Genomic DNA, 19,705 nt, shown 5'->3' with positions numbered 1-19,705 from the left:
TGGGTGTGGGGGAGAGTGTCGCCCGAGAGGGGGGGGGGGGGAAGAGTGCCTGGCTTGCTTTTATAGCTGTAAATAGTTGAAACATTAGGTTCTGTGTCAGTCTGGCATCACTTGTACAAGGGGAGCCTTTTTTAGCAGTTTAAATCCCATCAGTCCAATTTGCAAGCTTTCATTTTTTTATCGTTATAATCTGAATGAAAGCAGGCTACCTAGGCTGGGTCAGAATGCTCTTGCTTTCTGCTGTAAACATCCTTTCTAATGGCTTATTAATTAACCCTGTGCCAGAATCCATCACTTCACCCAAGTGTTTTTCTCTACTAGTATTTCCATTTATTTCTCTGGGATTTATTACAATTCAGAAACTTTTAGGGTGGCAGACTGTGAATCTTAACATCAATGACCAAGTTAATTTGGATTGAGATAGGATGGGAATTTAAAGAGCACTTGCTTTACAGATACTTCAGCATAATTCTTTGTATGGGTGCCCTGCTGCCATAGTAAGGGTGTGCTGCTAATCAGTAATCCACTTTCAAAGATGCCTGAGCAATGCATCTTCCATGCCTAGGGTTAACTCTTTTGGATGTAAGTAGTACCTAAACTAAACAAAATGTCACAGTTCCTATGATCTCCTTCCACTCTTAAGATGCAAATGTTGCTTGTACTGTTACTTAGGGATGTAAATGATTTGCAAGAAAAAAGCACAGGCTACCATTTTCTTGGTTTACATTTTAACAGGTTTAACTATGGGATTAGCTCCTCAGTGCAGTTCAGTATATCTTAATCTGCTTTAACGATTTGCTGTGTGCACACACACGTTGTTTGTCTTTATGTTTCAGCATCTGACTCAATAAGAACAAGACCGTACTTTCTTGCTACATGTGTTCATGATGTTCTTTGCAGGGAGTATGCGTGAGTCCACAGGATTTTTATATGCTTATGCTTGAAATGTCAACATGAATCTATTTGCTCCTTTTGGCATGTAAATACAAAAAGGGTTAAAGGATGAAAAAGCAGTAGAGATGTTTCCCAGAGAAAACAGCCCTACTTTGAACTAAAGAGAGATTTTTTCCAGTTTAGCTTTTCAATGAGAGTGGCAGCAATTGGCAGGAGGATCCAACTTTTACAACTATGTTTTGAATGTATGAAGTACGTTGCTTAGCTACTAGACGCCAAGCCATGGCTGCATGTTTTGATGGGCTCTGAATACCGTCATGCTAATTTTTGAGCATCCAGATGTCTTCTAAATGGCTTGTTTTGTAGGCGTGGGGTAAATGTGTGAGGTACATTTTCCGTCTTTGTTTACTAACTGAGGCCACCATGAACTTCATGTCTCTGTGTCAACAGAATAATATTTGCAAATCATTTGTCAGCTGAACACATGTCCTCAACTGTATGTAACTGTTTACATGTAGTTAGAATCTAAATGCTTGTTGTCATACAAGTCTCTAATATACTAATTATCTTCGTTCTGGAGTGACATTTACTTGGATGTCATTTCTGACACCAAAAGAAGCTCTGAAAAATACCAGCTTACTTGAGTTCCTTATAAAGGAAAAGTCCCATCAGAATTCAGCACCATCACTTCCTTCTCTTCTGTTGTCATTGCTTGTTTAAAGATAAAATAATAACCATTGGTAGACTAAGAGCATGCTGGCAGATTTCCCTCATTATAAAACTAGTACTGGTAATTCAAATTATGATCAACATCATCATTCATACTAGGAAGTACTTCTCATGCAGAAAGATTTTTAGAAGAAGATTTACTGATTCTAGATCAAAACATCCACTCACTTTCAGTGCAGAGCATAGTAAATAGTAAATAAATATGAACATGAGTTCAGTTTTGGGTGATACACACATGTTAAAGCTATTTTAAGGCACTATATTGTGTATCAGTAATGGCAAGGACCGTGTAATTATCCATTAGCTGCACCAAATCCGATGTTTACTCTGTAACTGCAAGGAAAACTTCAGTAACATGTCTGGTTGTTGTTTGTCACCTGGGTAGGAGGCTGGGAAAACTTTCAATGGGCACAGAAATTGCCTATCACTAAATATCACAGAAACTTATTTGGGGTTCCGTAGTGATTAGGTAAGTTCCCAAAATCTAATAAGGAGAAGTGTATTTTCCCAGTGGTCTCAATATCTCATTTTTACCCATAATGACCAGCATCAATCTTGACAGAGTCCTGATGTGTCAGTACCAACAGGTGATCATTTTCTAATAAAAACAGTGAGAGTTCTGTAAGGTGGCTTGGCTTTAACAACCTTAGGGAATACATGGCCCCCCTGCTGTTTGACTACTTTGTGGTTGAGTCCTTGACAGCAGCTGTAAATTTTTGAGCCTCATGCATCCTCAGAGCATCCTCCATAGAATACAGTGATCATCTGGTGGCCAGGTGAGTCCTTTGCACCATAAGGCAGTGGAGAATCATGTTTGGTGGGGAGGAGGAAGAGCTTGTAAAGTCCTCTTCCCCTGCTTTGTTCCCAATGGCAGTGAAGTCAACAGCAAATTTAGAATTTAGTCCATTTCAGGCTTTTTTATTGTGAACAGTTCTTGGAAGCTGGAAGCAGGTTATCTACAGCCATCAGGTTTTTATGGGTGCAACAGAATACTTGGCAGATTATTTGTCACAGGAGAAAAACATGTTGGACGTGACTTGCAAACTGCACTTGAACTCAGACTGTTCTTTTCTGAGGTCTAGCCTGCTTTGCAATTATCCTCTAGAATTCATCCAGTCTATTTCATTAGTGACCCTTAGTTAAATTTCAAGTGAACTATTGAATGCATTTGGACAAAATCCAGTTCTCTTGCTTTCCTTTTCCCCCAATTCTGAGTCATGTGAAAATTAAAGCAGATATTTCTCACAGTAGATACAGGCAACAAGAGCAAGAAAAAATACTTTCCAAAGTGCTTGTTAGCATCATCTGTGATAGTGCCATCATGCCTGGCTCTAACAAAAAGTTCATGCTCAAGCCAAAGGCTTCTGTCCTGCTTTTTTCTACAGTAATTATATGGGTCTTATGTGTATGATTTAGTTTAACTGTCAGTCTGACAGTGCTGTTGAAATTTAACAGCAAGCTTTTGAGTATCTCAGCTCTAGAGATGATAATTTCATTGCGTGGAGCACATGCTTTGTTTGGCTCTAGTTTTTTGTTTTTGTTTTTTGTTTTTCTTTTTTATATTATCATCTTCCCACAGTTATTATCCCATATTAGTAAACCAGGTCACTGTACCAATGGTCAATAGAATAATATATTTCGCTATTGTTTATTACCCTGAAGAAATTGTAATCTGATGTGTCTACCAGTTTCATAGCATTTTCACCAATTTTGTTGCAAATCTAATACATTTAGATAATGTTCCTGGGGAAAATAAAGTGGGACCTAATTTGTGCTGGAGAAGTAGCATGGTTCACAGTAATCTACAAAGATGCTCTGGATTTTCCCCACAGAGGAACTATGGATCAGGCAAGGTAAATTGCACATTTTTCCTTGTTCACCAGTCACCAGTTTTATAACTGAAACTTGGTAGAGTCCAAATACTTTATGTGCATTTTGTCAATATTTTTAAATGATGTGTGGTTTTCATAATGCTGCTGTGTTTTCTTTCTATGCTTCAGGGGAAAAAAAGTTTTGTTAATCTCTCTATTCAGAGCATGAAAGCTCAATCTAGTTTAGGCTTTATTTCTAGTACTTTGTTGCAGAGTATGCTTGGATGAGGAGTGCCTGTACCATATAAGGGAAGAATGAGAACATGCCTAAATACCTGGTCTGGTGAAGAGGTAGTTTCTGAAGCCAGCGAGCGTAGAATGCATGTGCTAAACTGAGCCCTACACACACTGTTTTCTTGAATGTCACCTTACTTAGAATTCAGAAAGCCTGCTCTATACATTTGATATTTAAATGCCCCAAACTAAGGCCTGTATTTATCGTATTAACCTGAAGGGAAGGTTGTTGCCTGTTTGAAAGAGAACTCTTGAAACACACTCTGGTTAGAGAGGAAACATTGTTTATTCTGCACAAGGTTGGTACATTGGCACAAATCAAGCACGGTCCATGCTGCTTGTTTCTTACATTTACACACAAGAGTTCCAAGGTAGTGCACTCCCAGTTAAGTGATTGGTCAGTAATATACAATCATTGTCTCTTACATTCTCTCATCTCTGTTGAAAGACACGGTATAGATTTATTTCACTACGCATGTTCTGTGAGTAAGGATCTCTGCGGGCAAGGGTCTCTTACTTCAAGGGAGTGTGATTGTTAGTATTAAAATGAAGGCAGTTCCCTTCCGCACACCTTAAAAGTTAGTTTCATTGCCAACTTCTCACTGATGAGATATATGTCCTTGGTCTGAGGATGTTATCCTCCTCCTCTGGGGCCCTTTGGCCTTTGTTCAGTCAGATATTATCTACCCAAAACAAGACAGTTCTTCTAAATCTTGACAGATATTCACATAATTTCTTCTGGGTTAAGTATCAGTCTTCCTGCTTCAAATCCAGCATCAAGTTGACCTCAATTTTTAAGTTAAACTACTGGAGGAAAATATGTGATTTTTGTTTTGGTAGATATGGAAGGTACCACCATTCTCATTTTCCTTGAAGGGTAACCAGGCTTCAGTCATCCTCCTAAAATATGGCCAAAGGAGAAGGACAAAGCATTATCCCAGTGACTCTGGCAGGATTCCTTTGTTGCTTCACAGTAGTGGCCAGGCCCTCTCCTTGGTGCCCTAACCTGGACATCCCCATGAGCGAGGCCCGCCCGTGTCTCAGGAAGAGAACTTTTCACAGCAGGCTTCCTCCAGGGCAGCATTCCACCATTTTGGCTTATAAAGCCTCTCTTATAAGTGTCATAATGTCGGCTGAGGGGTAAAATAGACCATGCGTTAATTACTTTGTTCACCAGTTACCCCTTATTTCCAGTGTACCTTTTGCTGTCTGTCAACTTCAGTCTCACTCTCCTTTTGCCTTCCAGGCATCATGCACTCCTTGGTGATGCCCATAATCCTTTCTGTTTGGACGAACTTTACTTTCCTCTGCACATGCCATTCAGCGTTGCTGTGACATTAATAAACTTTCACCCACTTTGCAGAGGGGCATGCAGGAGGGTGAATGCGTGGGTCCTGAATACCGCCTGATCCCACCCTGCCTTTACAGGGCTGTGGTGAGAGCACTGCTGCAGGAAGTCGGAAAGTCGTATTTAATTCCTTCCTCTGCTTGAGGGATTTTAGGTCTGTATTGCCCACCTCCCAGGAGAGGTCCTTAACCAGTAGGTTGTAAGCTGTTCCAGGTGTTAAGGAAACTTTCCACCCCTCTGACCAAAGCTATGTCACTGTTTAGCAAGTAATTCAAGATTCATATGGTGAGAAGGAGAGAAATCGTGACCTGAAGCCACTGACTGGAGCGCACGACTTAGAGCAAGGCAGTCCGGGTTCCCAGGCTGTTTCTGTAATTTACTGCAGGACTGTTCAGTGTAAAATACAGAAGCAGGCTGAGGAACAGGGACAAAAATTAGGTCCCTTCACCAAGCAAGCACTAACTGCAGCCTGGGCTAAGGAAACCTTTGGCACATGGAGCCACAACTTCCCATGTACACTGACACATGCAGACCCTTATTGTACGCCACAGTCTGATATATACCATAGGGCACGCTCCTAAGAAGAAGGCTTCTAAGTATCCTCATCTTGGAAAGGAATTTGAAGCTGGATCACCTTCTTATTGGGCAAAGGCTTTAACTGATGAGCCATTGTAAAGAAACCAGACAGCAAGCAAACAAACACACGGAAGTATGAAAGCTGTTTGCTATGCTTTAAAAGAAGGTGATGCGCAGCTGTGTGGCCTAATCCTGTTGGTTTCTCATACATCTGGTCTGGGAACATCCATAGGCTTAGCTTCCCCAGGGGCCAAGATGGCGAAACATTAAGCCACTCAACCCCAATCAAGCTTTAGTATAAGCTAGGTGCTAAACTGCTCAGGACTGTAAAACTGTGATACTTTGGGGTCCATAAGGTCACAAACTGAAAACCATGTGAAAGGTTGTCCTCAAAGACCAGAGGACATGTGAGCCAATTTCGTTGTTCTTATATTCCACCAAACTGTCCATGTCGGTGCTTAAATCCTGTTTTGGATAGGTCTGCAGGCTCTGGCCTAGTATCAGGTTTCACTAAGCAGTTTATTCTTGGTTTTAAGCCTACTGCACAAATCAAAGAATTTCAGGTAAAATAAATAAACTGCTCCAGCAGGGTGCCACGACAGTTATCTTCATTCAGAACAATGCCACGTGTACATGGCAAACAGCCAGCGGCTCTTGATGTGCTTAAGAATGCCAAGAAAACTTGGCCTTTAATAAGCCATCTAATTAAACACTAGTCTTATGATGTGCAGCTCAGTTTTCCTAAGTCATTCCTTTGCCAAAGCTTAAGTCTTAACTTCTATTGCTGCCTGTGTAGCAAATGCATTCTTCTATTTTGAAACTACTGTAATGTAGATCTGTAATGCAGATCAAGGGCCAGACTCTGCATTCCTTCTTTAGAAGTATCAAGAAACACTTATTCTTTGAAACTTCTGCCACTATTTGGAGGCAACTACATGAGTATACAGATCTGAGTAAGTGATTAACTTTTTAAATAGAAGCCACACACCAGAGTGAAATAATTATTGGAAACTGTTTTTAAGTATCATGTGAGTCCCTGCTTTCTTTGTGTTTTAGCTGGAATATGAAAAGTTGAGGAGACTTACACAGATTTTGTTAGATGCATCATTACATCAAAGCCTGTTTTTAACAACAACAAAAAAGAAAAGATTTTCAAGGGAAATAAAATATTTTACTTCATCAAATTCTGAGACTGCTTTCAAAGACTGCCCAGGGAAACTAAAAATATAACTATTGATGCTGGTAACAAATGATCCATGGCCAGTACAGCTACACGAGGCTTAAGTCAAAAGAAATTTTGCCATAAAGTTTAAATCAGCAGAAGTGTAAACAGGCATGATTTTCAATAACGTCACTCAAAATCATGCTGTTGGCAAGAACCATGTAGCTAGGGAATGGTGACTTGAACTGATAGCAAACTGTTTGGAGTACTGGTCTCAGAGATGCCACTGGATAGGCTTCAATTATATATATAGTATATACCATGTGATGCTATGAATAGAAATACATTAAAGTTCAAAACGTGCAGTAGCAAAAGAAATAAAGGATGAGACTATGAGTTGCAAACATAATGGAGCTGAGTCTTCAGTAATCTTCTTAAGTGGTTATTGACAATATCAGCATTAGCTTAAAAAAATCGTCCTCATAGAGTCACTGAAGACTTAAGTCTGCAAGGAAAACCAGAAAGCTTAACACATACTCCCTGTTCAAAGCGTAGCCAATGCATGCCCTGCTCAAGCAGCAGATGGGCAACCCGTAGACATCTCTACCCAGTAACAGCTTCATACAAAGAAGCTAACACCAGAAAATATTTTCTGTCCTTGTTTCCAAGATCCTTTACAAGCCTCCTCCACTGCTTCCCAGCTGGGATTCAGTAGGTGGCTGCAGGGCTCCCCACTCAGCCTTGCTCAGACTGCTGGGGAGGCAGTGCGGATGTGGTTGGGGAGCTGGCTGAAGGAAATGTGGCTTTACTGTGTCACTGTCCACTGCTTTCTGACCACAAAGCAGTCTCTCTCCTCTCTTCTCCTTTACAGGGATCTTTGGTCCCACACCATCTGAGGACAGCTGTTTTGCAGCTGCGCATGAGGTGTTGGAGGAGCTAGGTAATTTTAAAGATAAGCAGTTTTCAGAATCACTTATTTTCTGCTGTGGGATTTCCTAGGAGCAATCTTTAACTAATACAGCCCTTCAAGAAATTCATTTTTTCTGACCCAAAGTTAAAGGTAAAGCCTGTCCTGTTTTGTCTGGTCAGCTATTATGCAATGCCTTGAAAGTCATTGGTGGGATACTGAGATGTGTGGATATGTGTCATGCTTGGAAGTGATGGAAATAGAGGAACAGTGGTTTGAGGAAATGACTGGATTTCTATGGAAAACCTGGGTAGGCAGGTGGTGCAATGTCAATAACACACAACATATGAAAAAGAACATTGCTATGTCTGTTAGTGTTTGCATATGTACATAGCTATTTATTTATATCTAATGAAGGTGGTGTAATTCAATCCTGTGAATAGCTTTCAAAATTTTGAGAGAGGGATTACTAACCAGCCAAGAGTCAGAAAGGCTGCTTACTGTTAACATCCCTGTTGTGATTTTTCATACTCCACACATCCCATCAGAAGTAACTCTAAGGAATTGGTTTATGAGATTGCCTGCTTAGAAAGACTGTATTCTTTTAATTAGACTTGTGTCATCAAATCCAGAGATCTGGTTGCGTTTGCTAGTATAGCTTCGTAGTCATATCAGTGGCATAGCTGCTTCTTGTATGCAAAGGGCAATATAGCATGCACTGGCATAAGACATCTGTGTGCTGATATAATTGTGCCCACACTGGGAGCAGTGCTGATGTAAGTATCTACGTAATAATGACACCCAAATGCAAGAAAAGACCATATGACACAGAATCTACGTGCAGAGACGAGGCCTGAATTAACGTATTTTATACTATTATTGGCACTGCCAACCTGAAAGTAATTTAGACCTCCTCCAGTAAACTGCTTACTGTCTGATTTATGTTCTTTTTCATACTTGTGTAAGAATTTCCATTAAACTGCTTGTGTGGATTCAGTTCCAATTACACTAGTATAAAAGTACCTTACTTCCTATACAGCTTACCCTCATTATTTAGACTGATTATATCACCATGAAAAGGTATTTTTATTAGTACTGTGTACATGCATTTTTCTGAGTTTTGTTACTCATGCTGCTGTAGGTAAACCACTTACAGATACATTTACAGAGTTTACTCTATGTGAACTTGATATATAGTTTACTCTAAGTAAAATCTACCCTTGGACTGAAAGGGCCAGATTCAGAAGTCATACATTAAGGGCTAAATGGATATGAACCCAAGCAAAAGTAATAGGAGTTTAAGGATTGTATCTTCCTTGTTGAATATGCCCCAGATGTTTGACGCTGTAATAACATGACTTCACTTAGGGCCTTTTCCAACGTTGGTCCAGAGATGCTGAAAATGATATGAAGTTTATTTGCCTAAATAAAACTGGAAAAAAATTGTGTTTCCTTTGACGTATTTGAAAATGAGCATCCTTATTCTGCACCTTCCCATAAGCCATGCAGAGCCAGGAGCAAAGTCTGGGGAGTTGATTTGATATCAAGGGTGGGAGCCAGTGGAATTCAAGAGAAAATTGCATATTATCTGCATTGCTACAGAATGGAAGTTTTTCTTAAACCATAGATTATACTTGTGACTATTTGGGAATTTAAATACTTTTGAACCTTACTCCTTCTCTTCTTGTGATGCTGTGGCATTTAAATCTTGATATTAAGTAGCACTTACCAAAAAGAGTTCCCAGACACCTGGAATTCAGAACTGATCCCGAAATTCTAGCTCCATGTATGTAATACTGCTGTGTAATTTTAGCTTGAAAATTTCTTTATTTCAACTTGGTGAGACAAAAAACCCAACTTTTTTTGGTAATGAGATGCTTTGTCACAGTATCCATGAGCTCTGTTTTTCTTTGACTTCAGTGGTATTTGAATTCTGTGCATTTTGAAGTTTGCCTGAATTTGAAACTTACCAGTGGACATTGTTGGCCTCAAGCCTTATACAGGATATCTGTTATTCAGATGGATTAATTATGAAAGCCGTCATGAAAGAAAGTCATTACAAAAGGAGATCTCAAGGGAAAAAGTCTTACAAATGAAGGGGGAAAAGCTGCTCTTTGGTCATTTTGATAATAACACTTGATAATCCCGTCATACCTTGAAAATGACAATTTAATTCAACCACAATGAAGTGTTGAAGTGTTCCAGAATGGTGTGGTACCATGGCATCTACTTTTCCTTCTCAGCCAAAAGAGTATATATATGTGCATTCAGACTACTATTCCTCCCTTTGCTTCAGGAGAAGCACTCAGTAGTTACCGCTGATGATTAAAACACTGTATCTGACCAGAGCTGCCTTCATTATTATTACCATTTTGGAACAGAAAGTAAAAACTTAATGCTACCTGCATGGTTTTTGGAGACACCTCGTATCTGCAAGTAGGAAACATGATTGAGTTGTTGCATTAGGAAGACTAGGAATCAAGGGCTTTTACACTGTCATAATCACTGGCTCTTTAAGCAACCTCTGAGAATTGCATAAATACTTGCTATAATGGGTAATACATTTTTGATCATTATACTACTTGACAGATGTGACATGAGGTTTAATATATAATAATCTAATTTCTTTAAGTGCAAATATAAGACTTGCCTTTGGAAAAGAATGGCGATCTTTGGTTCAAGGACTGATCAGGAATCTGAAGCTTTCTCTCTGTGCTTTGGTTCATTTTCCATAAATAAAGAGAATATTATATTTTTATTGTCAATGAAGAAATGGTTTTATGGTATGTATTTAGAGCACCTCAGTGCAAGTTTGAGCCTTTTGTATGCACTGCAGAAATAAAAATGTAACTAACAAGAATTAGTTACAGAAGGTATCCAAATCCTGTTAATGGAAATATTCCCACTGACTTTACCAGGGGTGGGATTGGATCATTGTGTCATACTTTTAAACTGTATTAGATGGAAGCTTGTATTGATGCTTTTGCCCATGTTCTGCTGTTTGCAAAGGGTTGGTGACTTTAACCTGTTGTTACCTATGGGTGTAAACATTTATTTTAACGATTTTTTGTTTTTTCCTTCCTGGGCAGGATTTATGTGGGCATCATTCATGTGATACTCTGGGAATGGCAGACGTTGGGACCATATGCTCTCCTGAGCGCAGCTGTGCAGTGATTGAAGATGACGGCCTCCATGCAGCTTTTACAGTGGCTCACGAAATTGGTATGCAGTGCCTTTTCTGTTCACTTGCCAAATCAAACACTTGTAACAGCTGCATTAGTAACCAAAATACTTCACAATTAATTCCAGATTTCCCCTGGTCCAGATATTCACTTGGGGATTAAGGCTGTATACATACGCACTTCAGGGTTAACTAATAAGGGATCAGAAGGCAAGTGAAGGCGCACAGTAGGTGTTTCCTTTCTGACAGTGTCATTTCTAAGCAGTAGTTGAAGTGAAAATTCAAAGTCTGCTGCTACTGTCCAAAGATGTCAATACACGTGTCTCCTGACAAAGCATTTGGCCCATCTATTGAAATTCACATATGTTTACTGCACACACAGTGGAAAATAACTCGCCTTTTTGAAGTACTTGCATGCTCTACTGTTATGAAACATTTTCCTGGGACAGTGCATTAACTGCATTGTGGAAAAAAACAGAATTCTAATCTTTTTCTAAGTGTATGGAAATTCCATCTTTGTGGTAAAATACAGTACTAATGTGAATCTTGAAATAAATTAAATAGTATATTTAGATGATTTGGTCAAAAAACCTGTTCAGATTTGTTTCAGTTTCCACCTCTGGATAGCAGTGTAATGTAAGGATTTAAGATAGAATTAGTGACAGAAGAAAGTTCATATTTTGTGATATTCCATCTGTTGTGATATATTCCTTCAGCGAGGCTGCTGCCATTTTGATGATTTTTAATTTACTAATGATTTGTGAGCTGTGTTCACTGGAAATACATTCGGTATGAGGGCTGTTCGCCTTGGTGAGTGAACAACAATCTAAAAGTGCAGAACTTTTTTTTTTTTTTTTTTTTTTTTTAACATTCTTGGAAGGAAATAGCAAGGAAAGGAGAACTTGCAGAGAGAGCCAATTGCTGAATTGCCTTGTACCTCATGCCAAACCAAAGTAAAGTTTGCTTTGGGAGTATCATTACAGCAGTTCAATTTTCAAGTAGCTAGCAGGTAGAACCCAAGAGTTGTGTGCCTTATATATACAACTGGCTCAGCAACCAGAGGTCACTAAGTATGAAGAAGCAGCTGAGGTGTCACTGACTTGACCCTTCAACGTTTAGGGAACCTAACCCTACTGCTCTGATGGTGCTGCAGCGAAATGAAATTGCTAGTGGCTGGACCATGATCATGTGTTGCATGAAAATATAAAATGTTTGTGGCAGAATTAGTCCCCAAAACAGAAATCTTGTTTTAATAAACAAGAATATCATTATGAAAGAAAAAGCCCTGTGAAATCACTAGTTCAGAGTATTTGGAGATAAGTGCAATACATCATCAAGTACAACTTCACATCAGAAGAGTTCAGTGGCATCAAACTTGGAAACTGTGAAGCTAAAGACCCTCCATGAACCTGTCTAGAACTGGGACAAGTAGATTGGCAAACTGCCTATCACTCAAAGGCCAGTCTGCTAAAGGGACTGCTTGTATGTTCTTGCATCCAGAAGCTATGTTCACTGGTGAAGGTTAGCAGGCTTTGGCAAGGTCAGATGAGGGACCTTCTTGCAATGCCAGTGTTGATATATCTCGTGTGTAAAGAGGTGACTAATGTGTCCTGACTACCATTTTATCAGCAATAAATACACGTCTAGATAGATTAAAAATGACAGAAATCAATAAAAATAGTGGTAGGCATAAATACGCATATTACTACCTTGAATTCCACACAAAGAAAATGTAAACAAAATTAAATATTTTTAGTGATCTAGAAGCACATTTTTGAGAAAAGAGACATTTTCATACCTAGACATTTACAGGAATCTGTAAAAGCTATAATTTTCAATGTAAAAGCGGTATAAATTGAAATTAATAAATAAGTACCCTAACAGACAAAAAAACCCTCTAGTTTTGAAGCTGTTTAAAATAACATCCTTTTCTTTTTCTCCTTACTATAAGCTTTTAAGAAAGGGGGGGGGGAGCAAGTCGCAGAATGATCTTTGTGTGTGTGGCCTGAAGTGGGTGAAGTTGAGAGGAAAACACAGCTAAAATTGCTTGAGTACTTAAATTAAATTAAAGGTAAGAAAGGATGAAAAATAAAAGTGTGGCATGGATACCCTTTAGTTAAGCACTTTGGGGAAAACTTTGCTTTATTTTATTTGGAGACCAAATTTCTTCCTACGATTCAGACATCTTAAACTTCCCTCTGTTCTGTGGGTAGGGTGTAGCTTTAATTTTACAGTGGCTTAGTTATTCAGTGGAATTCACCTGGCTGCATAAGAGATGCCCTGTGAGACTAAGGGGATGCTAAGGGCTGTAAGCCTAAAATGCTTCTTTCTGTCAGTAGGAATAGCAAGGTGAGCTGCTAAGTGAATCAGAGTCACCATCTGCAATTTTTTGAATAAATAATCTTGCTGCACATGCACAGGTAGCAGATGCACCATCATTAACATGGACTTGATCTGGAGAATGGCTGTGTGTCCTTGCTGACTTCCACGGGGATCTGAATGCTCTTGTTTCCTCTCTGAAAGATCCAAGAGCATTTTTTAGGATCAGATTCTCTCTTTGGAAGTCAACCAAAGTAAATGGAGCTGCAGCTCAAACAAATGGAGAAAACACAGCCCAGGGGCTAAGGTTGGATACATGCATAGGAAGAAAAAAAGTTGCCAGGGTTTCTACTACTTTACATGTTAGATGTTTATTTTGTTTCTTTCAGGTAAAATCTGAGTTTTGACCAGTGGTTTTTGAGGGGAAGAGTATGAATGAGCAGCAGTAACAGGCAAAATCTCCAAAGAGCTATAAACAAGAGCACAGAAAGAAATAGGTGTAACCAAATTCTTAGTACAACTAATTAGCTGACAGTAAGAGGTGGAGATCTATATACAACAACTAACAAGGTTGGACCTGAATCTTGTCCTACGTCTATGCAGGAAAATCAGGAATAATTTGTCCCTGATGTCAAATGCAGAAAATGAGGATAATGCAACAGAAAAACGGGAGGAATGCTTGTAACTTTGAATGTGATAATCCAGTTTCTCCTCCAAATAAAAGGAAGCAATGCTAATAGCATAAATGTTACTTTTAAATCATAGCCTGTCAAGACATCCAGCTAACAATAGTAAATCCATATATAGTTATTTTCTAGCTGGGGACATGCTGCTATCAGTTTGGACAGCAGCAGCTTCACTGTCACATAAACAGATTCTTGCCTGAAATCGTCAGCTGACATCCATGTTGTGGCATATGGGTGTCTTTTTTGACTTTAAGCATCTCCTTTAGCTATGTCTCCGTAGCTTTCCAGGGATATCTGAGCTAGCTTACGTGCAGAATGGTAGACATTTTCTAGGTCTTTGTTATGTCTGTAAAAAAACTGTGTTTCCTTATTTTATGCACTTCCCTGCTTCACAGAGACATCTGGAGAAAAGCATTGAAGAACTGTGCATAATCTCAACATTTATTTAATGGTTTTCATAGGTCAGCACTAGTATTTTTCTCCTCCATATATCCCTTACTAAAATAACCATCAGGAAACAAAAATAACTAGATTCTCACTCTAATACTCTGGAATTTTGGGTTGGAGATTTGTTGCATTTAGAGTTGAATTATAAACCAACCTGTGCATCCCATGAAGATAAGAAGGATCCGACATCACCAACAGACACAGTCAATGAATTTGAAGTTACGTTTAACATCTCTTGTGATGGGATGTATCTAGTGCAGGACAATTCTTTGTTTAGTAGCCTGGTGTTGCATTTTGTGATACAGCAATGATTTCAGCTGACTTTGGCTCCTCTTATGCTAGAGTCCCCCATGCTTCCATACAGACAGCCCACCACCTTAAAGAGTTTGTTATCTACAAAAAGAAACTAAGAGGATTTCAAGAGTGGAGCTACTGCTCATTTTATTAATAGGTAATTTCCCAAAATCGCGAAGGAAGTTTCAAGGAAATACAAGGATTAAACTTGTTTCTTGAGGTTTGATCTAGTCCTTAAATACAGAAGCATCTTTCCTGCATTCTTTAAGCAGTCAAAGCTCCATTTTAGTTCAGGAAAAGTTGCATGGGTCTAATAAATTATATGTGTCTTTATTCTTTCCAACAATCTATCTCGAAGAACCTTTTTTCTTATTTTTTTTTTTTTTTAGAGGAGATACAGAGAAAGCACTGCGTTTTTGCTCAGTGGTAATGTTCATTTGACCTTTTGCAGAGTTCCTATTTCTCTGTTAAGCAACCATGCTGACATGTTATTACTCCTTCTATCCTCCTGAGTAATATGGTTTACTGATGTTCTTTCCAAGTATTTTATTTTTAAGATATAGCTTTTAAATTCCTACATGGAACTAATTAAACTTCTGCTCATTAGTTTTCTTTTATCTTTTACATGTGACTTTAGAGAAGGGAAAGCCAAAAGGGGGCATAAAAGCAATGTTCAAATATATTAAAAAAATCATTGTGAAAATTTATGTAATATATCATTTGCCATGTCCACCTGGGACAGAACAAGGAGTAATGGCCTTAAATTGCAGCAAGGGAAATTTACTTTTAAGCATTAGCCAAAATCATCTAACCAGAAGGACAGTTAAGGACAGGAATAAATTGCTTGGGGAGGCTGTGAAATCTCCATTACTGGAGGTTCATAGGAGCCAGCTGGCTAAAACAGCTGTGGCTTAGGGGACGCTGATCCTACCCTACAGCGGAGGGATGCATAAGCTGGCTTTTCAGATTCTCCTCTCAGCCTCATTTTATATGGTTACATGAAGTTATGACAACTTCCTCCACAGCTATACTGTGTAACTCCTAAAATCAAGTACAGAAGCTAAAACCAGAAAACGATGTGTTTAATACCAAATCTTTTCCAGCATGCCATCATTCTGTGGCGTCTGCCACCATTGAGGCGAAAAACATCATAAGCACTGTCAGCAAAGTGTAGTGCTTTAATATTACGTAGAGAAGCTATTTTAGAAGTGAGGTATCACTCCTGGGATCCTTACTCAGGTGGTTCACTGAAATACACCAAAATACCATTTTGCTGAATTCCGAGTGGATTAAAAGTATTTATTCAGAGCCTAAGTGTGTATTTGAGTTGTAGGCCTCTGTAGAAGGAGGGTCATGTCTGCCATGTCTAACCAACATAAACTTTACAGCAAAGTGTATGATTCTGACCCTTCTTCACAATCATAAACCAAGAACAATGTATTTGATATTAAAATGGTAGTCTTGGTTTTGCTGTCCATAGAAGAGTCAAAAAATACTCATTCCATATTTTACTTCATGCTCATTTTGTACACATTCAAGAGTAACTAAACACAGTCATCTTTTCTTTCCCACTACTGAACATGTAGCCCTTTGATTTCAAGGCTGTCAAGATAAAGCCGATAAAGATAAGCTTCAGACTTGACAGGTACAAATCTTTTGTAGCCTTTCATTTCAAGGGGGGATAGATTGCCAAGGGCACAGAATCTCACAGGCAAATGAAAAAATGGTGAAGGTTGTCTAACTTTTGTATTATATTTCCTTCATGACAAATGAAGTTAGGCAAGTATCCAGGTAATCATAATTAGGCGGATTTGCTTTCTTAAAATGACAAAAAAAGGAGAGAGACTACACTCATCTAAGTCTTCTCTGGTAATATACATCAGGAAAATTGCTGATTCCTTATCTTTGAATGTTTTTCAAAGTTCCATCTAAAATTCTGCTTGAAAAAACTCTTGAATTAAGCCCTCATGAACATAATCCCCTTTGGTTAAGAGAAAAAATGGGCAGTCAGAGCTAAGCCTTCTCAAGAGGTGAAGAGTGTGGCAGAAAACTTAACTGATGCTTCAAAATGCAAACGTCAGCTGTATAAAAGGTTGCTAGCTAAAATTTGGGGTAAAAATTCTTGGCTTGCTCAATAATATTTTGATTAACTTATACTGTTATATGGAATATATAATTGTTCCACCTGCAGCACACATGGTGCTTAAATCAAACCTTTTTTAGTGAAACTGAGACAGTTTGTATGGAAAAGTGGAGAAATGGAATGGGGAAATTGGTATGATGTAGAAAAAATTAATCTTCAGGTTCTGAATATGCTTGAGCTTTTCTTTATCTACCACATACTTTTAAGTCTGAGTAGGTTGGGGATCTTTGCCTTCTTAATGTCTGTGAAGCAATTCTGTCAGAGCAGTGAGGAGATAAGGAGGAAGTTCTCAACCAGAGACTTCGGGAAGTGACTCAGACACAGCACTAACATTTCCCAAGTTTCCAGAGATTTTCTGGAGTTGTGCTGTTCTTTGTGTACATACAATCTCATGAAGAATTAGATGAAACAGGCACTATGCTTTTAAAAGCTGCTATGTATCCTGAAACATCCTAACTCTAAGCCAGATACATAGAGTGAAGTGTCTGTTTTTGCAACCATAGGGAAATTGAGAATTAAACTGTATTTTGCCTAATGTTTCAGAACAATCACTATCAAAAATTACCTTAGAGACATGGTTTAGTGGTGGACTTGGCAGTGTTAGGTTTATGGTTGGACTTAATGACCTCAAGGGTCTTTTCCAACTTAAATTATTCTAAAGGAAGTCCACTTCAGCCGTGTTTGGATGAACTCCCAGTCTTCCGCAGTTCAGGGGAAGGTAGGGATTACTTTCCTCCTTGACAGGTAAATACTACAGGTATGATCATGTTGGACAGATGTGCAATGGATGTCACCATCTCCCACTTTTTCACTAAAATTAATATTTATCTTCTACATGCCTTATAAATTAGCATAGTAGATGTAGCATGGACCTCTAAGACCATGTCTATTTAATGATTATTTGAGTCTATGTGGATTATAGTGGTTTCTGATTGCCTTATCCACATTGCGTGGACAGAATCTTGCCTGCAAATTGTCTGTCTGATGGTGGTGATGTATCTCTATCTTCTGTGTAATGAAGTCTGTTGTAACAAGCCATTTCAGCAGAAGTTTGTTTTGTGTGAAGTCTGCAAGCCTGGTGTATGAATGTCTTATTGTGGCTTTTTTTTTATGTCTGCTCCTGAAAAGAAGCTGCACTTCAGACTATTGTTTCATTCAGTCTGAAGAACTTTTTTAAGCAGGAAATATTAAAAAATACCTCTGGGCTGGAGATGTTAAAGTGAGAGTGATTTTCTTTTTTCTTTTTATAAGTGATGGATAGCAATCAAAGAAAAGAAAAATTGAAGGCAAGTTTAAGTATAAAAAAGAGGAATAGCCAGTTTTTTATTCTATGCATGGTTTTTACAATCTTGTGTAATTCAGGACACTTCTGTTTTGTAAAAAAAAAAAAAAAAAAAATTGTTATTGCTCAGGTGTATAATTTTTTATGCAAAATTCCCATTACTTCAAGACAAGTTCTGAGTAATATTAGTGTGCAGTTCTTAATGAGGAGGCAAGTACTTGCACAAGTTAGAGAAACAGTACATGCTGAAAGAAATGATTTTATTTTAAGAGTTACCTCTTCCAGTCTTTGTTTACCAAAGGAGAGAGCGAACAGCTCTCTAGTGCAGAAGGTATGAGCTGGTGATTAGACCAAGGACTGTCGAGTCAGGAGCTTCCTGAATCCTGATCCTGTGAAGGCCAGTGACTCACTGGGTAACCTTGGGCAAATCACTTGACCTTCTTTTGTACCCCAGACATCGCCACTGAAAATTAGGTTAAAGGCATGATCTCACTGAAAAACACATGCTTCATCAGAGCTGAGCTTTTCTAAGAAAACAAATTACAGTGCCTGCAGCATTTTTTAGCATGCTGTGTCACTTTGCATGTGTGCTGTGGTCAAATTCCTCAGGACAAGTGGAATTGAAGTGCAAGAGCTGTTCAGTTCAAGCACTAGAGTTCTTTATATGTCTATAAACAAGTTATTGGGGTTTTTTTCCAGATGAGCCACCATGATTTGTGTTTTAGCAAAAGACAGGTTTTACTAGCTGTACATTGAGTCTCTTTTTTATTTCTGTGCTTGAGATACCAGTGGAAAATAAATGAGATTAGTGTAATTTTCGCATGCTGTTCACACAGAGAAACTCTACAGGTAGTCTGTCAACATATTTGAGAAAAATTCAGAAATGTCCAGATTTACATTTTGCTTCACAGCACTCCTGGGAAGAAGATAGTTGCAGTGCGATGTGCTTCACCACACATCCAGCATAGCTGTGATGCGCCCCTGATTTACCCGCACAGCTCTTTGTGTCCTGATATTTAGAGAGGATGTAACTTTTAGCTGACTTGCCATAATTGAATTGGAGTGTTCCTACCTTATGTTATACCCCATTCCTACAAGGTGTAGGAATTCTTTTTAACCCACTGGGGGTATTATTTCCTTTTGGGCTGCAATGGATGTTGGCCTTCAATAGCTGTAAGGAAGTTTGTGCAGGACAAGGTCTACTATGTAGAATGCAGACAGTGCAGGTGAACAGGGATCCAGGGATTGCTGACTGGTGCTGACTTCTTCATTTCTTGCTTCGGAATATAAACAGACTGAGCTATGTCAAGAGCCCCTTGCTGATCATGTTCCAAAATATACTAGGGTCCAAAGTCTGCAGGTTGCTTTCATACTGCTTTCAACAGTTTACTGATGTAGTCACACTTTGTCTCACTTCAAGGGGAGAAAGAAGGCTGTGTGGAAAGGCTGTCAGTCCATTTAGGTGGTTGGTCTTTTTGCTGTATGGGAAGGAACCAATTTACAAGAAGGCTGGCTCCTCTTCACTTGCATGAGGGTAAACCCTGCCTCCTTGCCATCTGTTTCTTTTACCATTTTCTGCATTCCTACAGCATAACTTAACTAAACACCATCCTGCTGGTAAAATTATATTAT

The 19,705-nt window shown here is 38.8% G+C and overlaps 1 protein-coding gene across 1 annotated transcript in view; it reads left to right on the top strand.

The window, feature by feature from the left end:
• ADAMTS5 (ADAM metallopeptidase with thrombospondin type 1 motif, 5) overlaps positions 1-19,705 on the top strand; it is a gene marked incomplete at its 5' end in the record, with an annotated part of 39,284 nt that overhangs the window by 1,368 nt on the left and 18,211 nt on the right. Inside the window, one exon of the mRNA XM_010015080.1 lies at positions 10,811-10,943. Within this exon, the coding sequence (XP_010013382.1) occupies positions 10,811-10,943 (133 nt within the window). The remainder of the gene's footprint in view (positions 1-10,810; positions 10,944-19,705) is intronic.

Source organism: Nestor notabilis, unplaced genomic scaffold, assembly GCF_000696875.1.
Source record: "Nestor notabilis isolate BGI_N333 unplaced genomic scaffold, ASM69687v1 scaffold4815, whole genome shotgun sequence".
NCBI classification, from domain to species: domain Eukaryota; kingdom Metazoa; phylum Chordata; class Aves; order Psittaciformes; family Psittacidae; genus Nestor; species Nestor notabilis.
This window is presented reverse-complemented; position numbering and strand designations above follow the sequence as displayed.